This window comes from Monodon monoceros, unplaced genomic scaffold (assembly GCF_005190385.1).
Source record: "Monodon monoceros isolate NGI ecotype Baffin Bay Population unplaced genomic scaffold, NGI_Narwhal_1 Super_Scaffold_2, whole genome shotgun sequence".
Taxonomy (NCBI): domain Eukaryota; kingdom Metazoa; phylum Chordata; class Mammalia; order Artiodactyla; family Monodontidae; genus Monodon; species Monodon monoceros.
In genome coordinates this window covers 9,702,596-9,730,296 of record NW_021703776.1, presented here as the reverse complement: position 1 = coordinate 9,730,296, position 27,701 = coordinate 9,702,596, and the positions used below count along the sequence as shown (strand labels likewise).

Genomic DNA, 27,701 nt, shown 5'->3' with positions numbered 1-27,701 from the left:
ATAAAGACCCTTGTTAAACAATACTATCCATGTAGAAATTGCACCTTGTTTTAGGAAAACTGTTATTTAAGATTTCTTGGCAGTTTAAAATTAGTTTGAAAAATATTTCCAGTTTTAGATAATCCAATATTTTTGGATGGGTAAAAACAGTTGGCTATGTTTGTGCTTCAGCAGCAGACGTTACTTAGGAAATATGGCTCCTGCTCTAAGGCAGATGCTTCATTAAGTCAACTGTTTTAATTTTGAAAAGTTGGGGCTTACAGTGTTAAAAGTAAAATCTTAATTTAAAATACATAAACCTTCAACTATAGTCCAATATAAAATAAAAATTAAATTTAGAAAGTACATAAACTTAAGGATTTAATGAATTTCAGCCTCTTTACATAACTACAATAACAAAATTTTATAAAATCTGATTATTGAACCAAGTGCATTAGAAAGTTAAGTAGCCACAGTCATTGATTCACCTGTTCAGGAAGGGAAGAAGGAACCCGACTTATAGAGGGAATTTATGCATCAAGTAGAGAGTTCAAATTAGATCACCTCCAAAACTCCTCTGTTCTGTATGATTATTTTTTTACAAATTATCATAGATCTGAAATTAATGCCCCAAACAATAAAAATAGCTGCTGTGTACTGATTACTGATCATTTGCCGGATGCTACACACTTCGGAGATGTCATTTTGTTTAGTGTTCACTACCCTGCAAGTTAGTGCCATCAACCTCATTTTACAGGTGAGCAGTCTAAGACTCAGAAAGCCTGAGCCAAGTGCCCAAGATTACAGTTACCAGCCGGAATTTAAAACTGAGCCTGGCTTTTAAAAGCCTTACCTGTTCTTGTCACTTATGTCGATGTCTGATCTGATGGACTCACTGATTTTTACACTTAGGGTCAGTAGATAGTTTATTTTTTGTTGTTTTCCTTTCAGAGGTAAGGAAGACGGATCTTTTCTAGGTCTTTCTTGAACGGAACTTCCTTGCGCTTAAGGCATAAACCCCAGTGCTATTAAGCAAATACTGTACTTCCATATTGAGCACATAAGGCTCTTTGGTAGGCTCTGGAAATTATTCCCAAATCTAACAAATCAGTCACTACTCCCTTTATAGGCGAGCTGACATGCCACATGGGAAAATCTTATGGGGAAAATAACATTTGAGCTGGACCTGAAAGAACGGGTGGAATTTTACTACTAGTAGTGATGAAAGATACTCCAGCCATTGGCAAGAAAACAAATAAGCACAGTCCCGAAAAAGTCAATGAAAAAGAGAAAGGCAAGTAGTCCATTGTGGCTAAAATATTAAACCTTATGAGGTTAAGTTGCCATAGAACTTTTCTTTAACAAAATAGCATGAACAGTGTATGTACTCAGGGTGTTATCTGATGTCATATTTGAGCACCTGCCATGTGCGGGGCTCTACGCATGGAGATGCAAAGATGAATAAGAGGCCAGGTTCCTGGAACTCATCCTCCAGCCAAGGAGACAGTCTTAGGGCAACAAATTCTAATATGTCAGACCAACTTTAATAGAATACAGGGAGAAACAAAGCACTTTACTGTAAACTATTATAGAATCAAACCTGGAACCCCAGAGGTCACTTTTATTTCGCTTCTTCTATATACCACTCAAATTAGCATCTACAGTTTTTAATCTTTGCCTGAACCTTATATATTTTATTATCTGTTCACCTTTGTGTAGCAACCCAACACTGGAACTTATATTTGGAATCCATCTAGTAAATAAAGTTCTCTTTACAGAGAAAAGCACCTCAAACTTCTCCCATCCAAACCTAACACACTCCCCCTCCCTCTGGCCCGCCCCCCGCAAATCCGTTATCATTCTTCTAATCTTTCTCTCAGTGGATGGTACCACATCACCCAGTACCCAGGTTAAAAATCTCCAAGTCATCTTCCACTTCCACCTTTCCCTTCTGCCCTCATCTCTGCCTGCAACTCAGCATGTCAGGAAGTGCTCACGGATCTTGACCTTGAATGTCTTGTAAATGCATTCTCTCTTCCCAGCCTCCACTGCTGGTACTTTCGTTCAGACCCCTTACCTTGAATTATTTTCTTGGCTTCCCTAGTTTCTAGTTAACACTTCACTATACACTCTCAGACCTACCTTTTAAAACATTTACCTTACTTAAAAAATTCTCATAGGCGCCCATTTTTACCCTGAGAAATAAAGCACAAACTCCTTAGCGTGTCATACCTACCTACAGATCCTCACTGTGCCTTCCCAAGCTCTACCAGTTGGGCACTGGTAAAGCCCAGTCCTTGTTCTGAGGAAGCTTAGACTGGTGGATCTGACTCAAAATGTTACTTCCTGTTGTTATCATTGTTTATCCTTCCTTTCTTTCCACCCTGGAATGGGTTATCATTGAGTTCTGAAATGTATTCATTTCTGATATTCCCCCTCCCCCCAAAAAACGAGTAATGAAAATCTGAGTTCTCAGTTTAGTGTATAATAGTGAACTATAGATGTTTGTGAAATGAGTGAAGAGCTCCGAAAACTGTAACAACGATGTGATCCAGGAAGAATTTCGGGTAAGTCAACAAAGAAAGTAGATGGTGCCCTTTGAACCTCATCAGTCTCAAGTCTCTGCATGTAACTGTGACCCCTGGTGTCAGAGAAACATTATTTATTTCATGCTTTGGAGAGCCCTCAGTAACTTAGAGTTGAGGTACAATCACAGTTTTTACCATGAAGTTGTGGTAAAGCATGCATACTAGAGCCCCTGTGCGTGTGGAATTTAGGGCCACTGTGACAGTGTTCATTCGTAGTGTGTTCACTAGGACCCCGCACCTTGACGGCTGAGTCTCACAGTTCTGTGTACTGCGTGGCTCTACAGGAAGAACAGTTCCCGGAAACCTCGTTTCATCTTCTGACTGTCTGAGTAGCTTTAAGGGTTCCCCTCCCAGTCATTCAGAGATGAAGCCAGTGCGCGTTTCCTCAGACCCTTGTGATCTGCTGCCTTGCTGTCAGTTTCAGTGGCGTGCAGTATCAGAATGGCAGAAGAGTTTTCTTCAGCGTGCAGTAGTGCACGGCTTGGCAACCTACTGCTGGCTGCCTGTTTTTGTAAAGCTCGCCAGCTATATAGAATGATTTTTACATTTTTAAATGATTGAAAAAAGTCAAAAGAAAGTCATATTTAATGACATGGAAACTATTTGAAATTCACATTTTGTTGTTTGTGTTGGTAAAGTGTTTTGTTTTTTAAACCCAGCCGCCCCCATTCATTTACCTGTTGTCTCCAGCTGCTTTTACTCTACGACAGCAGACTTGAACAGTAGTGATCAGACCGTCTGGCCAGCAAAACCAAAAATATTTGCTCTCTGGCCCTTTACAGAAAAGTTTGCCCACTCCCAGTATAGTGTATGATATGGGGGAAAGAAAAGGGTAGACCTGCAGCCATGAGGAATGCTTCCTCGAAAACAAAGGTGGTGTCAAGAGTAGTGACTGGAGTGGGAGGAGAGCCGTGGGACCTACTGTGGTGACCCAAAGAAGTGGGTGCCTGGCCACAGACATCAGATAAGTTTAGGTCTCTCCCCTGTGTTTGCCTCTGGCCCCTGAATTAAGCAATGGTTCTTCTGTAGCAAGGGTTCCCAGAGTTTACAGGTCAGTGATGTGTGGGATCCTTTTCTCTGTTGAGTGTCTGGTCTTTGGAAATATACCTTCAGGCCAGATAGGTAAGAAGTAGTATTTTACTACTACACGGTACTGTTGCCTTGAATGTTAGGTATGGTAGCAATAGATATCTGTGTGTTTCATGTGGGAGTACCTTGAGGGTAGTTCAACCCAGCCATTTCTAATTTAATAGCAAGACGCTTGTTGTCAATTATGTTGGTCAGTTTTTTACAAAATAGGCTTTCTCTTTTTTCTCTTCTTTTGAAACTTCAGAAATATAGGTATAAAAAAATCAAACTAGTGATGATTTTTTTCTCTTCCTTAAAGGAATCCAAAGATCATTAGGAACCTTTTAAAACTCAGTGGAGATGTTATTAGCCTAATGATTTTGTGGCGTAAAATAAAAAGAGGTGTTAGTCTGTGATGCATAGTTTATTGTTTAATCTCTCTAGTAATATGGAAAAGTCTTTCGCATTTCTGTTGAACATAGAGAACTTTGTTCTGAATTAGGGTGCTATTAGGTAGATTGCCACTAATTGAACATCTGTAGGGCTGTGCCTAAGGATTTTTTCATGTAACATTTTTATTGCTGATGGTATAACAGAAATACAGAAGGCATGAAAATCATGGTTAACAGTAGCTAAGAAGGAAGAATTAGTCCTCAAAATTACGTCTGTAGTCTAGAATGCCGGGCCCAAACCTAGAAAGTAGAATTTAACAGAGCAAATTAAAGCCTTGCACTGAAATTTTTTAAACATATTTTTAAACCATAGTATGAGGACACTGGCTTGAAAAAATCCAAGAGGAAGATGATCTAGGTCATTTATTTTATTTATGAAATATGGAAAACCTGTCAAGTGTTTTTAAAGGCATATTAAGTTGTATTGTGCCAACATCAGCAAAATAATAATCATGTAACACTTTGATGAGATTATACTTGGCACAGTTGCTTCAGATTCAGTTGGCACATTTTTCCAGCAGTTCTATGAGTCATGACAGTGAGGCGATCCCAGAACCCTAAGGGGATGAGGAATGATTAGCTGTGTCCAGTACCTGATAGACTGTCATGGGGGCTCTTCAGTACTGCTCAGCAAAAGACCAGGACTACAGCCCTTCACTTGAAGCCAGGTTTAGGCTTGTAATGAAAGCCTTGTTAAGAATAGTATGCACCCAGGAGTGGAAAAGACTACCTCACAGTTTGAAAGAAGACATGGCTTTGGCATTTGGCATTAGGTTAAAAAAAAAAAAAAACGATATGATTTCTGAGTTGCCTTCCAACTTGAGTATTGGATATTTATGGGTGACGATTATTACAACTTAATGATTTGTTTGATTACCAATAGTTTTTTGAGTACTTACTATGTGGCAAGTACCATGCTAAGCAATTGACATGTATTATATTCTTTAATTCTCACAACAGCACTGTAAAGTAGATTCTGTTTGCGTCCTCTTTTATAGATTAGGAAAATGAGATTTTTCTTAAATAAGAGGTTAAATAAATTGCCCAAGGTTATGCGTTGAGTGAGTGGGCAGAGCCGTTTTGGGGATTCAAGCCCACATCTGTCTAATTCCAGACCTTATCCCTTAATCAATACGCTATACGTATCCCCCATGTGACTTGTTTATTAGTGTAATAGCGTGGTAGTGGAGCGTATCAAAGTAATGTTTGTTGTATCTGTCTTTATAGGAAAACTAGACATTGCCAGCTGATGCAGTAGTTGAAATGATGTCATATAAATGAGATCCCTAACTTTCATAACTTTGGAAGGTGATAGTGTCCTCTTAGAGTCACTTAGTGACAGTGAAATTCATTATTTTAGAATTCTCATAACCAGTTTCTCTTAAAAAAGTCAAATGGCTTTTTTAAGATTTAAATCATTTTTATGTATAAATGTGTGGAAAATTAAGTTATATTTATATATAACGCTGCAAAAAAATATTGGCTTTAATATTTGGTTCTGTATTTCGAAGAATGAATCTTGCAGATTTACACATTACATTTTATTTGATTAGAGAGGTGTTTCCCAAGTTATATTGCTACTTTTATGATTGCATATGACCTAAATTTGAATATCCACTGACGACTGTTGGGAAATTTTATTAAAATTTATCATCTCTGAAAAATCAATTTTAACAGTGAATGTGTTTTGTTGAATTCTAGGGGGAAGTTTGCAGTGGTGAGGAAATGTATAAAGAAAGATTCTGGAAAAGAATTTGCAGCAAAGTTCATGAGAAAAAGAAGAAAAGGCCAAGATTGTCGGACAGAAATAATTCATGAAATTGCTGTTCTTGAACTAGCACAGGACGATCCTTGGGTCATTAACTTACACGCAGTCTATGAGACGCCATCGGAAATGATCCTAGTTCTGGAGTAGTAAGTGTCGTCTCCCTTACTGAGTTCGTTCCATAGTCCACACTCCTTTATCGGTGCCACTCATCTGTGATAACGTGGCAGGCCCTGGTTCTTTAGAAATCTGAAGATTTTCCAGAACTTTCTTGTGTGTTCTTATTCATTTGACATATCCCAAATTTGCAAGGATGCATGTATGTTATGTTTTTCGTTTTCACTCTTCAATGAAATTTCTTTGAAAATAAGTTCTCTTATGTTCTTATTAGAGGCTTTCGTAAGAAGGTAAGTGGCACCAAGATAATATTAAAATAAAAAGCATTTTATAATCCCTTACATGTCCATATAATCGAAGTTATTAATCCTTCTTTCAGAAATGATTGTTTTGATTCATACCATGTTTCCAATTTGGGTAAATAAGTAAGGACAGCAGAGAAAACAGCTTTGGAAAATGAAGGACCGTTTTTTCTTCTTAAGAAATCCTGCTTTCTTCTCTGCTTCTCCTGCCAAAGGAAAAGATTGATAGATTGGAGTACATTAAAAAGCATTATTAGTACATAATATGAACACAAAATGAAAAGACTCAGGGAAAAAATAGTTCTAATATCTGTTCACCCAAACTGATTAATATTTCTTTAATACATAACTAGATCTTACCAGTATACACAGAAACATGAACCTCCCAGTGTAAAACAAAAAAAAAGGACAAAGAAAGGATATAAAGAGAAATTCCACACAGAAACCTGTGTAAATGGCCTATACATACGTGAAAAATACTGATTTTTACAGTTTTTATAATATAAATTTAAAAATAAGTTGCCGATTTCTCTCTATGTAAGATCGTCAGATATCATGAAGAAAAGTGATACTCATGACTTGGATCATCTCATTTATACTACAGGTGGGAGTATTACCTGGTGTAACTCTTCTGGAGAACAGTGTGGAGTATGTATCAAAAGCCCTAAAAATATATATACTCTTTAACCCAGCAATTTCACATACATAAATTTTTTCACAAGGAGATAATCAGGCCATTGTGCAAAGATGTATTATAAAAACGTTTAGTGCAGCAGTATCTACATAACAAAAAAAATAATCTAAATGTTTAATGGTAAGAGGTTGGTGAAATAAATGATCATGTCATGAGATGGATTGCTCTGCAGTCATTTTTAAAGATATGGTAGATAAAAACGTACTACATAGAAAGATGTTTTAAAATATTAAGTTAAAAAAAAGAAACGTTACAAAATAACGTGTCTATTATTACCTTGTTTTTATTTAAAAGTTTATAGAGGGAGAAGCCTGGACGGCTAAAATGGTGTGTTCCTCTTGCTAATATAATTCAAGAGCATTGTGTTTATATATTTTAATTCGTAATTTCACTTGTAGGAATCCCCTCAAAGAAAAAATAAAATGTGAACGATGGAAAGCATGAAAGTGTTTTCCATTGTGTATTTTTAATTATAATAGAAATGTCCACAAATGATCAAATGCTTAAGAAATGTAGTCGCTGTGGATTATATCTCCGTGCAGTTGTTTTCCAGTTGTAAAAAGAAAGGTTGGTTGAGAGGATTTTGGTTTTCGGTTTGTCCTGGAGGCTTAAGTTAGGATTGGAAATTGATCCGGAAGAGACCTTCCAGCCATCACCTCCTCATTCCTCTCCCGTCCTCACAAACCTGCTCTTCAGCCTCTGCGCAGGTCTTCGGCCTTCCATCTGCTCCTGCCTTTTCTTCCGTTACATTCCCTTCTCTTCTGTGGTCCTTACTGCAACTAGTCCCTCACCAGCGCCTCACGTTACTTCCTTCTTTCTGTTGCTCTCCCTCTGCAACTCCTTCTGCCCGTTTGAAACACGGGACGCAGGCTGTGTGTCCCTCCTCCTGCCCGTTCTTGGGAGTACTTGCGTAGTCTTCAGCCTGCTTATTACGAGGGTGAGAGTTGCACCCTCAGCTGGGCTCTTGGGGTACCTGGGTAATTCTTTACCTAATCCCTCAGCCCCTTCTTTGACCATCCCTGGCAGGCAGGCAGGAGCTAACCAAAACCTTGACCACACTTACTGTGTCACCCACTTCCCACCTGTTAGACACCGAGGCTTCTCTTCCTTTATGGAGGAAATAAAGGCCATCAGACACACGCCTCAGCATCCCTCTCTGACTGCTCTCACCTGCTTGCCTTCCGTTCTGAGGAAGAGATTCCACTCCTTAACTCGAAGGCTAAAACTTTGACATATGTTCTTTAATCCTCTTCCTTTTCTAGGACTTGAGTTTTACGTTTTAGTCACTTATCTAACCTCTCTCTCAGAGTCCCTCTCCTCTAGTGATTCTTTTCCCTCCATCTTCCAGGATTTCAGTCACTTCTCTCCTAAAAATTCCTGGTCCTCAGCTTTGACTTTTTGTGAACTAATGTCCTGCCCTTCTCTTTCCTTTACTGCTGTGGTCTTTAAAGGAGTCGTCTGAATTTACAGCTTTCTTCACCTTCCAGTCAATTTTGTTCTACTTCATTGATCCATCCATCTGCTCGTGTGCCGATACTCCATCACTTTTCAGTCTAATGCCATCTGCTGTCCTAAAATTTTCATGAGGTCATCAGCCCTGTTTGCCAAAATCGATCTCCTCATTTTAGTGTTCATTCTACTTCTTACTCTCTTTAAACACTTGATATTATACCTTCTTCTCTTGAAATTATGTTCTTCCTTGGCTTTCATGGCCCTCTTTTATTTTTTAAATTGTAGAGCCTTTTCCCCTTCATCTACTATATAAATATAAGTGCTCCCCACAGCTCATTAGTGTTACTCTGGTCATACGTTTATATTCTGCACGTTTACCCTGGATGATAACAATCCATTTTTGTGGCTTCAGCTATTTTTTACATGCTGGTTATTGCTGGTTATTTCCAAATCTTTATCTCCAGCGTCAGACCTTTCCCTCAGCTCCAGCTGCTCTACTGCATATCCCTGAATCCACCTGCACATCGTGACCAATGCACGATCACTATGTTTTCACCCCTGCATTGCTGCCCTTCTAATGCCCATGTTTCTTTGCTCCCCACTTCCAGTGGTATCCCTGTTTATTTCATCACTCAAGTAGAAACCTTGGGTCTATCCTTGATTGCTTTGTCTCATTTAATGCTCGTGTGTCATGAATTACCAGGTCTTCCACTTGAACCTCTCCCCTGCTGGTCCCTTTTTCATTGTGTTTCTCCTCTGTGTTGGGTCCTCTCTCTCGCATGGACTTTCACAGTAGCTGCTTAGCTGATCACTCTGGCTTCAATTCTGGGGCATCCCTCAGGCTCCTGTTGGATAGGTGACCTACACATAGATGTAGCAATATTATTCCCTCGCTTAGAAATCTTTGGTAGCTTCTGTTGCTTCCATGATCATGTTTCTAGAACTACAAAACAGTATGACTTGGCCAAAACTTTTTGTGTTCTACTTTTTGTTCGAAGAGGAAGTCTTAGAATTAGACTTTGGACATTGAGATATCAGAATTCTCGGCCATGTCAACAGATTGTTGTTATGGAAACAGGCAGGTTCATGATTACTGTATTACTCATTCCACCTGCCGTGTGCTCTGGATACTAAGGTGCTGGTAATACGAAAGTGAAAATTGTATAACCCCTTTGTTCCAAGTGCTATAGTTTAGTGAAAGAGATAGAAATGATGGCAACAACCTTGGTGTTTTACTAGAATTCTTGTTAATTGCTGTGGGAACATAGATGAGGTGTTAATAGTCGTAGTTAAGAATTTACTGTGTGCCAGGCACTGTGCTAGGTCTTCTCTGCCAGCTTTGTATACGTCATTTATATGCTTTATATACATTATTTGTGCATTTTAGTTTTAAATTTTCTCCAGCTTTACAAGATGTGATTGACATAGAACATGCTGTAAGTTTGAGGTCTGCAACGTCTTGGTACACTTACATCTTGCAAAATGATTACCACCAGGGCATTAGCTAACACCTGCATCGCGTCACGTAATTACCAATTCTTTTTTGTGGTGAGAACATTTAAGATCTACTCTCTTAGCAACTTTAAAGTATATAACACAGTATTATTAACTGTAATAATCATAGTTACATTAGATCCCCAGAACTTACCTTATAACTAGAAGGTTATACTCTGACCAACAGCTCCTTTTTCCCCACCCCTAGTCCCTGGTAACCACATTCTAATCTCTATTTCCATTTGAGTTTGCCTTTTGTAGATTCCACCTATAAGTGATATCATACAGTATTTGTCCTTTTCTGTGTGACTTATTTCACTTAGCATGATGCCCTCAAGTCCTATCCACATTTTTGCAAATGGCAGGATGTCATTCTTTCTTGTGGCTGAACAGTATTACATTATACATACATATATATATATATATATATATATACACCACATCTTATTTACCCATTCATGTTTTGACAGACGCTCAGATTGTTTCCATATGTTAGCTATTGTGAAGAAGCCTGCAGTGAACATGGGAGTGTAGATATCTCTTCGAGATCCTGCTTTCATTTCTTTTGGATACATACCCAGAAGTGGAATTGCTGGATCATATGTTAGTTCTATTTTTAATTTTTTGAGGAACCTCCCTACTGTTTTCCAGAGTGGCTGCACCAATTTACATTCCCATCAACAGTGCACAAGGGTTCCCTTTCTTCCACATCCTTGCCAACACTTTCTGTCTCTTGCCTTTTTGATGATAGCCATCCTAACAGGTGTGAGGTGATGATAGCTCATTGTGGTTTTGATTTGCATTTCCCCAATGATTAGTGATGTTGAGGACCTTTTCATGTGTCTGTTGGCCATCTGTGTGTCTTCTTTGCGAACATGTCTATGTAGTTCCTCTGCCCATTTTTTTAATTGGAGTATTTGGTCTTTTGCTATTCAGTTGTATGAGTTCTTTATATACTTTGGATACTAACCCCTTATCAGATATATGATTTGCAAATATTTTCTCCCATTCCGTAGTTGCCTTTTTATTTTGTGATGATTTCCTCAGCTGTGCAGAAGCTTTTTAATTTGATGTAGTCCCAGTTGTTTATTTTTGCTTTTGTTATCAAATCCAAAAAATCATTGCCAGGACTGATGTCAAGGAACTCACCCCCTATGTTTTCTTCTAGGAGTTTTATGATTTCAGGTCTTACATTCAAGTCTTTGATCCATTTTGTGTTGACTTTCGTGTATGTGTAGGTAGGGGTCCAGTTTCCTTCATTTGCATGTGAATATCGAGTTTTCCAAATACCATTTATTGAAGAGACTGTTCTTCCCCCATTGTATACTCTTTATACTTTATACTTCTCTTTATACTTTGTTATAAGTTAAATAATGATATATGCATGATTTTATTTCTGGGCTTTCTGTTCTGTTCCATTGATCTATATGTCTGTTTCTATGCCAATACCATACTGTTTTATACTATAGCTTTGTAATATATTTTGAAACTGGGCCGATGCCTCCAGATTTGTTCTTCCTCAAGATTGCTTTGGGTATTTGGGGTCTTTTGTGGTTCCATACAAATTTTAGGATTGTTTTTTCTCTGTGAAAAATGCCATTGGAATTTTGATAGGAATTGCATTGAATCTGTAGATCACTTTGGGTAGTATGGATATTTAATAATATTAATTCTTCCAGGCCATGAGCAGAATATCTTTCCATTTATTTGTGTCTTCTTCAGTTTTTTTCACCAGTGTCTTGGTTTTCCATGTATAGATATATCATTTCTTGGTTAAAAATAATCCTAAGAATTCTATTCTTTTTGATGTTATTGAAAATGGGATTGTTTTGTTAATTTCTCTTTCTGATAGTTCATTGTTAGTGTATAGAAGAAACACACTGATTTTGGTATACTGATTTTGTATCCTGCAACTGAAATTGTTTTTTGGGGGGTTTTTTGGGTTGTTTTTTTTTTTGCGGTACGCAGGCCTCTCACTGTTGTGGCCTCTTCCGTTGGGGAGCACAGGCTCCGGACGCACAGACTCAGCGGCCATGGCTCACGGGCCCAGCCGCTCCGCAGCATGTGGGATCTTCCCGGACCAGGGCACAAACCCGTGTCCCCTGCATCGGCAGGCGGACTCTCAACCACTGCGCCACCAGGGAAGCTCTGAAATTGTTTTATTTACAAATTTTAGAACAAGATTTTATATGTGAGAAAAAGAATTTCAGAATAATAATCAACCTAAGATCACACCACAAGTAGCAGAGCCAAGATTTAGCCCAGGAGTGTGTGATTCCAAAGCTTTTAGCCGTGCACTGTGCACCTTTACTCCACCAGAGAGGCTAGGGAGTGCTTCTGAAGGAGATATTCAGCGTTATGTACCAGCCATCATTGCCTTACTTGGGATTTTTCAGGTTGTTTGGACTGTGTCCCATGCTTTTCTGTCTGACTTCTGTTCTACCTCATCTCCTGCTAGTACTTCTCCAACCTCCCCCTGCATTCTAGGTACACTTTTTCTCTCTCTCAGTCCTTAAAGATATCATTGTATTCTCATCTGCCTTGCAGGAAGTCTGTGTTGATTCTTGATACCCCTGTATGTGTGCCTTTTTAAAGATTTTTCTCTTTCACACTGGTTTTTAGCAACTTGAATATAAAGTGCCTTGATTTTCTTTGTTTATCCTGCTTGGGGTTTATTGAGCTACGTGGATCTTTTAGTTTTTATCAGATTTGGCGATTTTTTGGCAATTATTTAAAAAGATATTTTTCTGCCCCCACCTCTCTCTTCTCGTTTCCTCAATACAGTGTGTTAAACTGGTTGATGCTGTCGCTCAGGTCCCTAGGGTCCTATTTATTCTCCGCCCCACACCCCCCGTACTTTAGATAGATGGCTTCCATTTCCGTCTTCAGATTTGCTGATTCTTCTATAGTGTCTGATCTGCTGTAAAGCCTGGCCAGTGAAATCTTCACTATAAATATTGTATTTTTCATTCTCTAGCAATTCCATGTGGTTCTTTTCATACCTTCCATCTCTCTCCTTGTTGTGTTCATACTTTACTTTAAATCCTTCAGTGTATTTATAATACCTGTTTTAAATTCCTTACCTGCCAATTCCATCGTGTCTGGGTCTGTTTTTATTTTCCTGTTAGTTGTGAGTTGTAAGCGGTGGCATTTTCAGATGTCTAGTATTTTTTGGAAGGATGCCATATATTTAGAATGGCACAGTGCTGGGTGGATTTTATGATCTTCCACTAAAAGAATGGTGATGTTTGTTTTGGCAGGCAGTTAAATTACTTGTGGATCAGACTTACTGGGCAGGTCTAGGGCTACTTTAGCCTTTAATAAGGCTAAAATATGGCATTCTGGGGGGTCTGCTGAATGCCCCAGGTGCTTGGCATGGTTTTTCTCCTCAAACTGGGTAAAATTCAGGTATCTTATTCTGTCTTTGGTGAATGCTAGGGCTTGTTCAGCTTATGATTTCCTGGTAGTTCTTTGCCTGACCTCAGTTTTTTCAGTGAATGTGCATGTAAGTACCTTGTCTAAGACTCTGCGATACAACTAAGCAGATGTCTGCAGGCCTCTCTCTGTGTAGAACCCTCGTCCCTGGTCCTCTGCCTGTACAAAGTCCAGCTGCCTTAGCCTTGTCAAACTCCCTTCCTACCTCCTCAATTTAGCAAGGCTGCTGTTCTGCTTGGGATCCTCCCCAGCCCTGTACCACGTGCCGTAAATTACCTCCAAGTAGAAAGAGCGTAGGGCTCAGCTTGCTTGTGCCTCCACCTCAGGGATAATGGTCCTAACGGCCTGTTGTTCTTATGTCTGAAAACAGTTGGTTCATATACTTGGCTCATTTTCTCGTTGTTTATGAGTAGATGGCAAGTTCCGTACCATTTGGGTGAAAGGGGAAGTAGCCGCTCATCCTTCTGTGAGTGTACCAGTTATTTGTCACACCAACAGGCCCTTATACATATGTCCACTCTGCCTGGGATGCACTCCTGCCATTCCATCTAGTGGATTCCTGTTCATTCCTGAAGGCTCAGAATAAGTGTCATCTTTCTAAGATTTTTTTTCTCTTTCCTTCCAATTAATTGCTCATTTGCTAAGTTATCAAATCACTTGATATATAACTTCACACTCGTGTATCTATGCATACATATTCCTAGAATTATCTTTCGTCTTTCTCTTCCCAACTAAAACTTGTAATTTATCTTCCTTGGCCTAGCACATAGCACAGGGCCTCGGACATATTTGATTGATATTTGTTGAATTTGAATAGTGAGGGAGTAGAGATCCAAACTGGGCCTCTACATGGGATAGAAATGGAAATGTTGGTTTAGGTAGAAAAAGGAGTGTCTGGTGCCTAATTTTGGAAGCTGTGATCCAGCTAAGGTGCAAAAGCAGCCACGGAAAGTCAGTTACACTTAGCTTCTAAGCATCGTTTATATGGCTCTGAATAATGTTGACAAAGAGATACTTACAACTTTCTGAGGACCACTAACTAGAAAATTGAAATTCACTGTTCTTAATACTTTGTGTAAAAATCGTTTTGGTGGAAAATTTTTGGAAAAGCCCTTGAGTTAATTGTTTTGTAAAAGATATTTAGGTAAAAAGTTAAATGAATTCGTTTCTTTGTAATTTTAAAGTTGTGGAAAATAAGCACTGCTGGAGTAAAGTGTACTGTAATAAAGCTGTGGAAGTCTTGCTGTAGTGAAAGGGAGACGTAGCAAAACTGTGCTGCTCGAGCACACACACAGAGGTGTGAAGCACCTTCCTTCCCACACGAACTTCTGTGTGAAGGAAGGTGCTTTGTGCGAAGTAGTTGTTAATATTCTTGTGTTTTCTGTTACCATACTTGACAGATGCTTTTAACATCTCAAGTTGTTCCTTAGTAAGATTTTACTTGGTTCCATTAGTTAATATGACAGTTAAATGGGTCAGGCTTAAATGTAAGTAGGATGAGATGATATGGTGGTCGTACGTTGTACCGAGAGGGTATGTTAAGTCTTACTGATCGCTCAAGGCTGGCTTTTACATAGTTTTTTTTTATTACAATAGCCTGCATTTGAAGTACATCCTTGAAAATCTTTAGAAAACTAGTTTTGCGCTTCACATTTTGTGCTTATGTGAACTGCTTACATTCTTGGGAAAACAGAGAGGAAAACCCTTTTGTTAAAGTGAGAATGGGTAAACAACATCATAGTGGAAAGGACTAATAATAAATTGTTCTCAAATTTTAGGTGAAGAAATCCTTGTATTTATGTAAATTGACCACTATTGAATTTTATTGTGGGTGGTAGTGTTGAGCTGAGAGGCCCAGAGGACAGTAAATTGAGAGACTGGCGAACTTCTGCAACCAAAATGCATTTGCCTGTCTCAGCTGAGGAAAACAGGCAGTTGTGAGTGTAGCCTTCATGTGCAGGGGACTCCGTGGACTGCACATCGCATCCTGGTGCATCTCTAGCTGCTGCGGCCGGGTGCACTCAGCTCGTGCTACCTGCCTGCCCAGCGTACAGCACTGCCGGGCTGTCACTAACTTACTGCCTGGTTCTGTTGTCAATGCTCACCCTTTCCTTCCTCATGAGTTACGCATCACTTCAGCTTTGCCGGAATGTGTGATGGCCATTTTACAGTTAATTACATAAAAATTGTTTTGATGCTTTCATGTATGCTTTTCTCATACTGTAATTAAAATATAATTGTCAGTTGTATAGGTTTAACCAGATGAAAATTTGAATCAGCCAGCGAGTTATTTTCTTTCACTCTCACCACCTACAGCTTTTCAGCTAAACTTAAATAGGTTCTTAGCTGACTTCGGTGAAAATTTTTGTTTCCTTTTATAGACAGAATTTGGAAAGTAAGATTGCCCTAACAAAAAAAAAGGAAGGAAAGAACTAAATTATCTTATGAAAAGGAAACGAATGAGTAGCTTTTGTTTGACAGTAGCATGGCTGTTCGGAGATGCGTATTTCACATTAATTTTTATAACAACTTCATGGAAGCAATCCAGTCTCTTTTTTTCTTTTAAAAAAACACATAAAGGAAAATTTGAGATAGGACGTGAGCTGTCATTTATGGTAAGAACAAATTGTTAAAATATGGAATTTCTGCTGAAGGGAAAGAAAAATTGTAAATGATTTGTTTCTTCTATTGGCAAAATTATTCAGAGGAAAAAAAAAAACTGAGGTGCTTTGGCCAGAGGGTGGAAGAAAGTTTAAGTCCGTACCGCTCTTTTGGTGAGCCTAGGTCATATCTACTGAAATTTCAAAAGCACATTCCTTTCACACCAGCAGTTTCATCCCAGTATCTACGTTGAAGACTACTTACTGACACAGGCGCTGACAGGAACCTTCACACACCTTCGCATCACAGCATTGTTTATAATCATGAATAATTAGGGGGGAAAAAAAAAAACCTAAATGTCCTTCAGAGGGGAATGGCTAAATAAACTATGGTTTTTCTATTCACAAGTTTGCAGGAATTAAAAATTCTGAGGTAGGACTTCTCTGGTGGCACAGTGGTTAAGAATCCACCTGCCAATGCAGGGGACATGGGTTGGATCCCTGGTCTGGGAAGATCCCACATGCCCCAGAGCAACTAAGCCCACTAGCCACAACTACTGAACCCATGCGCTGCAACTACTAAAGCCCGCGCCTTCTAGGGCCCCACATGCCGCAACTACTGAGCCCACGTGCCGCAACTACTGAAGCCCATGCGCCTAGAGCCCGTGCTCCGTGACAAGAGAAGCCACCACAACGGAGAATAGCCCCTGCTCGCCTCAACTAGGGAAAGCCCGCCTGCAGCAATGAAGATCCAAGTCAGCCAAAAAATTTAAAAAATAAAAGATAAAAATTATGAGATAGATATAAAACCATCATGGAAAAGACTCTTAAGGCATGTTTAAGTAATTTAAAAAAGTAATAGAACAGTATCAGTTAGAATGTTGCCATTTATATGTCTTTAAAAATCCAGAAAACTAATATTTTTGTGTGCATTTAAATATATTTTAAAAATCTGGAAGGTTGGAGTACACCTGAGTGATAACAGAGCTTATTTCTAAATGTAGCTCTGGACTGGGGGAAGGGTCTTCAATGGAGGGCATTTGCTTTATTTGCATTTTTTACAAAAACAATATTTTTATGTATTCTGTAACTAAAAATTCTTGAGAATTTTTTTACTTGAAAGTGTGTTAATATATTTTACTACTAAGGTTTATTTCTTGAAGTTCTGAAGCTGATGTTTTTATTTAGCTTTGGAAATGCTTATCTGAGCTTAAATTTTTACTTAAAAATATTGGATTTCAGCATATAGATGGACCAAAGTTTACACACATTCACATTATAGTCTATGTAAATAAAGATACCTACTGTGTCTAAATATTAAGAACACAAAGGCTATTTTTAATGAGTCCTCTTCCTTTTTATTGAAAATGTGCTTCTCATCTTCTCTAGTGCTGCTGGGGGTGAAATCTTTGACCAGTGTGTTGCAGACAGAGAAGAAGCCTTTAAGGAAAAAGATGTTCAGAGACTCATGCGGCAGATTTTAGAAGGTGTTCGCTTTTTACACGCTCATGACGTAGTTCATCTTGATTTGAAGGTAAGAGCTGAATTACTTTACAGTTTTGAGGTTGCTGGAGAATGACACTCTAGATGCGAGATATCTCACAGTGGTTTCCTCCAATATTTGTCAGGTTTGTGTGTTTTATTAGGTAACAAGGATATAAGAATTGAGTCATAACTTGTATCCTCTAGCCAGTTTTATCAGGGAGAGAATGCACATGTGCATACATAGAAAGATAAATAATAATACATTGCCCCGGAAATGGAGCTTCGAGGGTATTGCTGTGGTAGGTGAAGGCTTCCTGGTGGAGACAGGGCTTGAGCTAGACCTTTCCAAAAAGTTAGGATTTAGATAGGTAGAGAAGAATAGGAGAAAGTTAACTCAAAAGAGTTAGGAATACTTGTGATGTGTTTGGACAAAAATAAATGGAAAAGTTCCTCTGGAATTGAAAGATGACGTAGGAGATATTGAAAGTTGAGAAAAGGCCAGATTCCTGGGGTTCACATGTCACGGAGTGATAGGTGATTTTTGAGCAGAAATATTTGAAAAGCAGTGTTGTGGAAAATTAGGCAGGCAGCAATAAATAAAATAAATTAGGGAATGAAAGCAATCAGAGGCAGGTAGATTTTTAATTTGAAATTGTCAAAGAAGGAAGGGGAGGAAGGAGGAGAGAAAATACAAAGGGTGGTATCAGTCACCATCCTTTCAAGTGACGCGGACGCCAGCTGAAAGCAGGGTAATCGAAAGAGGAACCTTCATTGGCTAAAACGTCCAGGGTAATTCTGGCTGCAGTTACAGCACTATTCATTCATCCAGGTATTGCCAGCACTTGGTTTTTCTTCAGTTCTCAGCTCTACCTCCTCCAAATGGCAATAAAATGGTGGTGAGTTAGATGCAACCGTTTTTTACCCTCACAACTGCCCTGAGACTCAGCAGGAAAGAGCTGCTCTCAGGTCACTGGCTCATTCAGAAGTCCTGAGACCCACTCAAACCAGCTTAGATCAACCCAGAAAGAATTGCTGCACTGGCCCAGGGTGCAGGGCTTTGACGGCCAGGCCAGTGCCGTCGGTGTCATATGCACCCACCTAGAGGGGTCAAGCCCTGCTCCCAGCCCAGCGTTGATGTGGACTGAGAGTGGGGAAGGGATGGGTTCTCAGACCAGTTCCATTTCTCAAAGACTAGAGAATGGGCGCTCAGGGGACAAACAGTAAACGTCCACCGCAGGTATTCAGAGCATATTCCTTCAGGCAGCTGAGGAGAAAAGCGCCTAAGACCCCTGTTGGTTTTCCCATGGTTGCTTCCCTGTCAAGTCCAGGTGGGGCTTTGTGGAAGTGAGACAGTCCTCTAGCACAGAGCACACCCCAGGGACTCCGGCGTCTTATCAGCCTTGTCAGCCAGAGGGGACGGGGTGAGGAAGGAGGGTAACCTGACAGGGCCGAACCCCGGACCCAAAACCACTTTCCTCTCCTGAGCTTCTGCGGCCTCGTCTCACTCACCTGCCCATCCACCCTGACCCCTGCTGTCGTAAGCTTCCAGCAGAAAGGAGGTGCTTTCGGCAGTGGCTCTCCAGCTTTGACCCAGGTCAGGGTCACTTGAGAGGCTTGTTAAAACAAATTGCTGGGCCCCAGCAAGTTTCACATTCAGGGCAGGGCCAGGTGATGCCAGTCCTGCGGATGCAGGTGCCACTCAGCTGCTGCTGGATGGCACACTCTGTGACACCTTATACACACCATACCGTACACGTACCGTGCTGTATACATACCGTGCTGTGTACATGGCAGTGTTTAATCCCTTTTGCACGAAGGAACGCTCTCAAGGAGGAGTGTGCAGTGTATATAACCAGGAAGTGACTCCATAAGTAAACTTGATCAAATTCCATTTGAAATTAGGTGGAAAGGTAATAGGTTATCCTTCAAATGCTAGTTTCCTACAGAAAAATACAGGGGAAAGGAAATTATATGGAAACCTTCTTGTTCTTTTCTGCAAGATGCCAATATTTCATTTTGTTAACAGTTCTTTTTTTCTCCGGGACACTGATTTCTTAGTGTAGTGTCTAAAGTGGGCGGTTACAGCACGGTGCCATTTTTTGAAGGCAGGTGTGGACATTTGTGCGCCCACGAGTAGTCCCAGGAGGCTGATGCTGCAGTGGCCTTAGGGATCACCTAGGTGAAACCCTCAGAGCATGCGCAAGGGAGCTGGGGCTTTGTTTTGTCCCTTTAGCGCATCGTATGCATTAGAAATTCAAAGATCCTGGGTGCGGGACACAGCCACCGTGCTTCGCTCAGGAACACTTGCCAGGAAGAGATGGTCTCTGCAGTCCAGACTTCAGTGGACTCAGACTTTAAGAAGCCTCAGTTAGGGCTTCCCTGGTGGCGCAGTGGTTGAGAGTCCGCCTGCCGATGCAGGGGACACGGGTTCGTGCCCCGGTCCGGGAAGATCCCACATGATGCGGAGCGGCTGGGCCCGTGAGCCATGGCCGCTGAGCCTGCGCGTCCGGAGCCTGTGCTCTGCAACAGGAGAGGCCGCAACAGTGAGAGGCCCGCGTACAGCAAAAAAAAAAAAAAAAGAAGCCTCAGTTAGTACCAGCCGTGAGGAAAATGTCCCCAAAGTAATATCTGTGCTAAGCCTTCTCTCATGTTTGGTTTTGCACACTTAACTTTGTAAAATCATACATTTATTTCTATGACGTTTTGCTAGTTTTATGATGTAAAAACGACCTCCAGGAACAGAACACCAATTTAAATAATATTGCATCTATAGGAAATGAGCTTTCAATTTATGACAGCTCCACCTACGACATTATTCAGAAAAGGAGCTAATTAGGTAGCGAGTCAGACGGGTTGCCAACACCGTGTGTCATGCATCTTTGATGTTACTTGAAAGCAGTCAAGAGTGAATATTAAGTTCTTGAATACCAGGTTCTACTGTGTATTTACACAGTGAAATTATATCCCTGTCTCCCTAATACACTCAGTATAGATCGTATCCTTTCTCCCCAGGGCACTCCGTGTAGAATTCTTTCCAGCTTTAATAGAGGCTTTGATGATGGGCCTTTGATGTTGGAAACAGGACTTTCCATGTTTCCTAGACCCAGAAGAGCTAGAGGACAAGGTGGCCTGGAAGGTTCTCAGCCTGTCTTCTGCCCTCACACTCTGCACACATGCAGTCAGACTTGTTTCTCAGTGAACTCTGGAGGGGAAAGGTTGGAGATGGGGTTGGAAAGGCAGCAGTGCAGACGGGAATGATTTCTATCAAAAGATCATTTCCAAGTTGACTTCCATGTCCCCCGTGAGTCTGGACAAAGAGAGTCTACTGTCCTGCATCTTTTAACAGCCGTCTGCCCAGTGACGATTTGTTTATAATGCTGACTCTCAGTCTCTATCAGAGCTTGAACGACGAAGCTATAGAGCTAAATGTGTTTTCTTACGTTTTAATTCTGTGAAAAGTGATAACCCCGGTATATATGGGAGCTTTGAGTCAGTAGACCATTTATTCCCCCTTATGGTGAAAATGGGCAATTCTCATCGCAGAGACAGAAGTTAGTTAGAATAACTATTATAGTTGCCTCTTTGAAAAGTGGTAATTGACAGAACGGGATATACACTACTCACTCCGGTCAGACCCCGAACGGTCAGTTTGCCAAAAGACTGATTTGCTGAAGACTCTCAGCCAGATGCAGGCAGGCCTCGGAGATGTGGCAGGTTTGCTTCCAGACACCACAGTAGAGTGAATATCGCAATAAAGCGAGTCACACCATCTTTCCCAGTGCCAAGGTCACTGATCACAGGTCAGCACAACAAATACAACGAAAAAGCCTGAAATACTGTGAGGATTACCAAAATGTGACACAGAGACACAAAGTGAGCAAATCCTGTTTGAAAAACGGCGCCAAGGCTTGCTCGACACAGGGTTGCCTCAGACCTTCAAGTGGTAAAAAACGAAATAGCTGCGAAATGCAGTAAAACAAAGTGCAGTAAAACGAGGCAGGCCTGTATCTTCAGCTGAACATGGGAAGTTCTTTGAGGAGTGGCAGGTGCAGATGTTGGGGTGTTCATGCATCTACGAAAATTGAAGACCCTGAAGTGTGTGTGATTAAGGGAGAGCCCATTCCTTTGCACATAAATCATGGCAGGACTGACAAGTCTCAGTAACAGCAACTCTGCCAGAGTCAGGACAAGCTTAAGGCTCAAAACCATCTCGGTAATTTGCTGAGCTAGTCACGGGCGTAATGGCCTGCTTTTACATCAGTCAAGGGGAAGACTGACCAAAAGGGGCACAAAAAAATCCAAGGCTGTTTGTGTTCAGATGGTCTTGTACTGGTCAGATCTTCCAGCAGTTCTGTACTAGGTATTCAGTCATTAAACCCGTCCACCCTGTGATATGTATAATGGGAAGTAGAGGAGCAGACTAGGAATTAGAAGCTGGAACTTTCCCATCTGAGATTAAGTTGATCACTGATAGTTTAAGCATCAATGTTTTACTTGAAAGAGGGGTAACATGTAACATTTCTAAACAGTTTCCCAAATTTATTTAGACAGGATTATTAACCTATTTCTATACTCTGACCTGGGTTTTAGTGCATAAAAAGTCAATTTACTTGAACTTTCGTGGGCTGATAAAATGTTCCTTAAAATGCTGTCCATGGTACCTTAAGCCTTATTGAACAGATTAGCCTCAAGTCTACAATGATCTCATCCAGTGGTGATTGCTCAGTAAATGGTAGATTATGTACAGAAGTGAAGCTACCCAGATAAATAAAAGGATTCCCCCACGAAGCTGAGAAATAAGATTTTAGGAGCACTCCTCTACTCCCAGTTGTCTATTTGGGAACAGTTTGTATGTTTCCCATTTATTCCACTCTCATTACCTCTCTGTGGACCTTGTATGTTTCTCTTTTTACCACTTGGGATGCATGCATCTTAAATGGAATTAAGTATTGTGAGCCAGCAGCCTCTGTCATGAACTGGATTCCACAGAGAGGAGGTCTAACTAAGCTGTAAATGTAAAGGTACTTATCTTTGTTTTTAGCACATGTTTTCAGAAACTGATGGATATTTTCAGAAATGACGGAGATTATAGTCTTATATTTTATTTAGAGGAGTAAGGTCTACTTTAAAAACGTACCTGTAGTCAAACCAGGGCACAGTTGGACGAGAGGACATAATAAACGTTAACTGTGAAGTTCCGAAAGCTGTGATTTTATGAGACGTGTGTTTTTTCTAGCAATCTCTCTTTCAAGGGTTTAACGTCTCTCACTTCGGCAGATTATGGATGCTGTGACTAAGCCTTGATTTCAAATACTAAGGTAACATTTTAATAACTTGGTCACACTACTACAGAATTTACTACATTACCACCAAACCAACTAGCTTTTGCGTAATAACTAAAGAAAGCATTTCCCATGGAATGTAAAGAGTAAACAGAATGTAAGGGAAAGATGTTTAATCTACTTTAAGGGAACAAATGCTATTTAAAAACATTCCCAGAATGAGCACGTCTTGTTAATCACAAATGAACCTTAAAAAGATCTGGTAATTAGCAGTATTTCTCTTGGCGTTTTTGATGTACTGGGAAGGGCAAAACACGTGCAGTGATGAATGTCTATTCAGAGCCAGACTCCTCTCATCTAATTTGCCTGAATAATGATGTTTGATTGTACTGTAGTATATCATTCATGTAATACAACTAAAATTGCCTTGAGAAGTCTGGGGCCTCACGATCATGATGTTACATAGGATTTTTTCCTGAAGAAATAGCTAGAAGCTAAGTAAAAAAGAGAATGTTGGCTTTATAAGGAAGTTTATGTTACCAGAACCTCTACAGTTAGTTTGTCATTGAAAAGAGACATTGATTCTAACACTGATCAGTTGAGCTTCTCAGTCTTGGGTGGGGGGCGCTTTATCTGGTTTGGGTATTTATAACCATTGAGCACGCATCTGCAGTGGAAACTTCTACAGTGACAGCAACTTGTTGTTTTGGTTTTTCATTCAGTTTTAAGTTTTTACTGTAGCCAGAACTGTCTGTGATTTACAAGAAAATGACAAAACAGGTTTTTATACAAAATTAGAGATGATACTGAGCCACAGTGTGGTTGTTTCACTATAGGCAGAAAAGTCTTAGTTATTTTGATGAATTTGTTTTCAAAACAAACTATCATTCCATAATTGCATAGTGGTAGTAAATTAGGACAGTGGGTAAGAGACACTAAGAATTCCCTGACCGTTTCTTGGGGTGTCATTGCATCTTTTTTTTCTCTTAAGGAGTTTAACGCTGCACCATCAACCCAGTGCCACTGGCCACGTGGTGCTTTAGAGCACTTGGAACGTGGCTCGTCTGAACTAGGTTGTGCTCAGAGTGTGAAATCCACACCAGAGCTCCAAAGACTTAGTATGAAAAAAAGTAAACTATCTCAATAATTTTCCCTATTAATTACATGTTGAAGGTATAACCTTTTAGATATACTGAGTTAAATAAATACATTTAATTTCACCTGTTCCATTTTACTTTTTGTAATATGGCTACTAGGAAATTTTAAATTACCTTTCCATAGGCCAGCACTGGCTTCAAGGGTATCAGAAGATATTTAAGTCAAAACCACCGGTACTAGATCTCTTAGCCTTTCCATTTGTTTTTCAGCCTATTGTAAGCTAGCTTTTTCTCCCACCATTTTACTAAAAGTTCCTTTCTTTGAGTTCGCTCATGGTCATCGTTCTTCCCCTTGTCCCATCTGATGGCGCTCTTCTCCCGGTTTCCTGCTCTAGTGTTACACCTGGGTTCTCGCTCGCAGACCAGTGTCTCTTCTCTTTCCTGACTCCTGGTGTTTACCCCGAAACGTAGTTATCAGCCATCCTTCCTCTCGGCCCACTTCTCTTCTTGCTGTACACTCTCCCTCTCGTTTGCTTCCACGCTCTTAGCCTTTCCTGTGTGCCGCAGGCCCCCAAAGCCGTGTCCTCGGCCTTGCTGTCTCTCCAGGCTGAATTTCCAGCTGTCCTGGCTGGTCCCGGGAAAGCTGAAGCGATGGTCCTCTCTGCGGACCCCGTGTGTCAGTCAGCGAACGACACCGTGCCCTCTTCCTGCCCCTACACGGCATCAGTCATGACGGCCTGTGGATTTTGCCTCTGTTACGTGTAAAATTTCTTTCCTTTCATTCCATGCTTCATCATATCTTCCTCACTCTGTCTCTCTCCCCCTAGAGACTTTTAAAAACAGGCTAAAGGCACGTTTTTCAGAAGGCTGTTTCCAGCTGCGTGGTTGTATTTGACAGTCCCTTGCACATCGTGCTGTGTGCTGGCTCCCCTGTGTACTTTGGCCTGCGGTCTTGCCTTTCCCTGGAATGTCCTCTGTCCCTCCCCTTGCTCTGCCTTCTGCCAGGCACTCCTGAATGGCCCACAAAGCCCTGCGAGTCCTGTCCCCCAACCCCGTTTCCTTCCAGCCTCACACCTGTCCCTCATCTCTGTGCGCGTCTTCAGCTCGCAGTTCTTCCCTCTGCCACCCCCAACCCCGATAGGCTCCACCATGACTGGCTCCTTCCTAACATTGGTTTGCCCTCAAGTACGCCGCCTCCGGGAAGCCTTCCCTGACTGCCCTGGAAATAGCATCCGCACACATACATACCCGATGGGCACTCTCTCACTCCTTCCCCCACTCTGAGTTCTCTGTAGAGCTTAAAACAACCTGAGGTTGTATTATTTATTTGTACTTATTTGACCCTATTGGAATATAAGTCTCCAAAGGAACGGAGGACTTGTTTTCTGCCATTTCCTCAGGTCACAGCTCACTAGGCAGTCAGTAAAACTTTGCGGAATAAGTGGTGAAATCCTTTTTCCCTGTCAGGGCTGCTGCCCTACCTCCTCAGGAACCCTCCAAGGCAGAATCATTCCGTCTTGTTCATTTCTTGCCTGAGTGCTTTGTCAACTGCAGCTCCTGAGCTAGTTGAGCCCGACAGGCCCATCTGTCTTCTGAGTATGAACTCAGGACAGTAGGGGCTTGGCATTACTCATAGTTATGGTACCACCTGTCCTGACACAAAATGGAGACCCTTTAAGGGTTTCTTTGTAGTTAGTCACCTTTCCTCTTTTCACTTACTGGGCGAGTAGCAGTGCGGGCCTGCCGGGTGCTGGGCCCTGAGCCCCGTGACGTCACCATGGCCAGGACTGTGGCTCCTGTTCCCACTGAGCTGTAGCCTCTTCCCCTCTGTTTCTGAATCCAGACTGAGATAAACCTACAAGCATCTTCATAATAGAAAAGTGTAGGCCGGATGGCTGGCTCGACAGTAAGACCCGTTTCAAAGAGAGGGCCCCCCTGTACCTCAGCATCCTCTGTCATAGGGCAGCCCTTCACGTTGCTGCTTCCCTGCCGTGTTAGGTCTTCTCGCCAAGTTGACAGTAGGCAGAGCAGAACAGAGAAGAGCGTCCCAGGTGGCGGGGGTACGATGACAGACATCAAAGGGGAGAGGTTAGGTGAAGAGTTGGTTGAAGGGACCTGAGCCAGAGAGAGAGGCTGTGAGTCCAGAGGGGCAGGTGGTCGTCGGCCTTGGGTGCAGGTGGAGGTGCGGGGTAGGAGTGGGGCAAGGAGAGGGGGAGCCTCCAGATCAGGCTCTGGGGGCCCAGCAGTTAGCGGGCGGGTCGCAGGAGACGGGCCAACAGCAGCAGCCGGGGAGTTAGCAGGAGAACCAGGACGGTGTTCTGTTCTGGAAGCCGAGAGAAAAGGAGCTGGTGAACAAGGGAGGGAGCAGCAATGTGAAGCGCCACTGAGACGGCGCAGGTGCTCAGAGGAGAGCCCTGAGGGTGCCCTTGGCTTGGACCGACCTGGGCGGCGACGAGAAGACGGAAGCCGGAAGCCGGATGGAGCGGTTGTGGGGTAGTGGCAGGAGAGGACCGTGAACATCACTGCCACCCTCTAGAGAACCGCGCGGCGGAGGAGACCGAAACGCCTGTTAACAGAACAACGTGCCTTGTACGAGACGCCGGGGAGGCGAGAGGGGCCGGGGGAGGGGAGGGCAGAGAGGGCTTCGCAGAGGAGACGCCACCCTGTGCTGGAGGGAGCCGTGAGGATAAATTTGCCAGGCCACCGGGGAGGGGCCTTCCCGAGCAGAGGCCTGGGGTGTGGGCCGTGGGTCTTGTTGAGGGACTACAGCCCGAGTGATTTGGAGCGCAGACTCCCCGCAGAATGGTGACAGGAGAGTCATCTAGAAAGGGAGGGAGGGGCCGGAGCACGGAACATTCTGGACGCTCTAGTGAAGTACTTATACTTTATTGGTGCCAGTGTCCTCAGTTCACCTTTGGAAGTACTCTTAACGGCCAAAGACAGTAAGCGCCGACCCATTCTGAAGCGCGCATAAGCCTCTTTCAAATCTCGTATTTTATTTTAAAAATTGGGATGAATTTTACATTCTAGTCCGTAATGTATCAGCTTGACTTTTTATGCAAAGATGTCCTAGTTATTTTCAGCTGAGCAAAAATGACTCCAGGAGTGCGAAGCTCATTGGTCCTCTGGGTGGCGCTTACCACCGCCGTGTACATCCAACCCGCCCCGTCCCCACTGGAGTGTGTCTCTTGGCGAAGAACAGCCAGACGACCACAGGGAGAGTATCACGATCAGACTTACAATATGGGAAGGTTGTCGTACGTGGAGGATGGGTTGAAGGTGGGGAAACTACAGACAGGGGGGTAATGAAATCCCAGATTTCATGCAGTGGGAATACTGAGATTTAGGAAATAGAATTCGCATGACTGGTGGCTTCACTAGATGTGAAAGTGGTGGAAAATGAAGGGTACAGAGAACTTTAGGACGATTCCCCAGTGTCTGACTTGAGCACTGAGGCTGGGAATACAGAAAAGAGCAGTGGGTTTGGTGCCCGAGGTGTGTATTGCATTGAAGGCCTTGCCAGGTCGAAAGGAACCGATTTTAATTGGTGCTGTGGGTCCGGAGAGGGCTTAGGGTAGAAGTGATCAGCATGGAAGTGGTGGCTAAAGCTTTGATAGTAGATGAAATTGCTGAGAAATAGAACGCAGAGTGTCAGGAGAAGAGGGCCAGCCAGCAAGAGATCTTGGGCAACACCAGTGTTTAAAAGCAGAGCAAAGAAAACAGTCGTGAGAAAAATGGAGAGGGAGGAATAGATCCAAGAGGGTATATAAGGACGACCAGTAGTTCCAAATCGTCCCTCCGTCAGTGCCTGCAGGAGCCCCACTGGACTTGGTGGGCCTTCGATTATTAAAGACATGGTGACCTTAGTGAGAGCAGGTCGAGTACAGGGGG

At 41.9% G+C, this 27,701-nt stretch overlaps 1 protein-coding gene across 6 annotated transcripts in view; it reads left to right on the top strand.

The window, feature by feature from the left end:
* STK17A (serine/threonine kinase 17a) overlaps positions 1–27,701 on the top strand; it is a 47,931-nt gene that overhangs the window by 4,436 nt on the left and 15,794 nt on the right. For all 6 annotated transcript variants that reach the window (XR_003795307.1, XR_003795305.1, XR_003795306.1 and 3 more), the window contains exons 2-3: positions 5,789–6,001; positions 17,336–17,480. Coding sequence is in view for 1 of the 6 variants with exons in the window: in XM_029234033.1 (XP_029089866.1) it covers positions 5,789–6,001; positions 17,336–17,480 (358 nt within the window). In the remaining 5 variants the exon portion in view is untranslated. The remainder of the gene's footprint in view (positions 1–5,788; positions 6,002–17,335; positions 17,481–27,701) is intronic.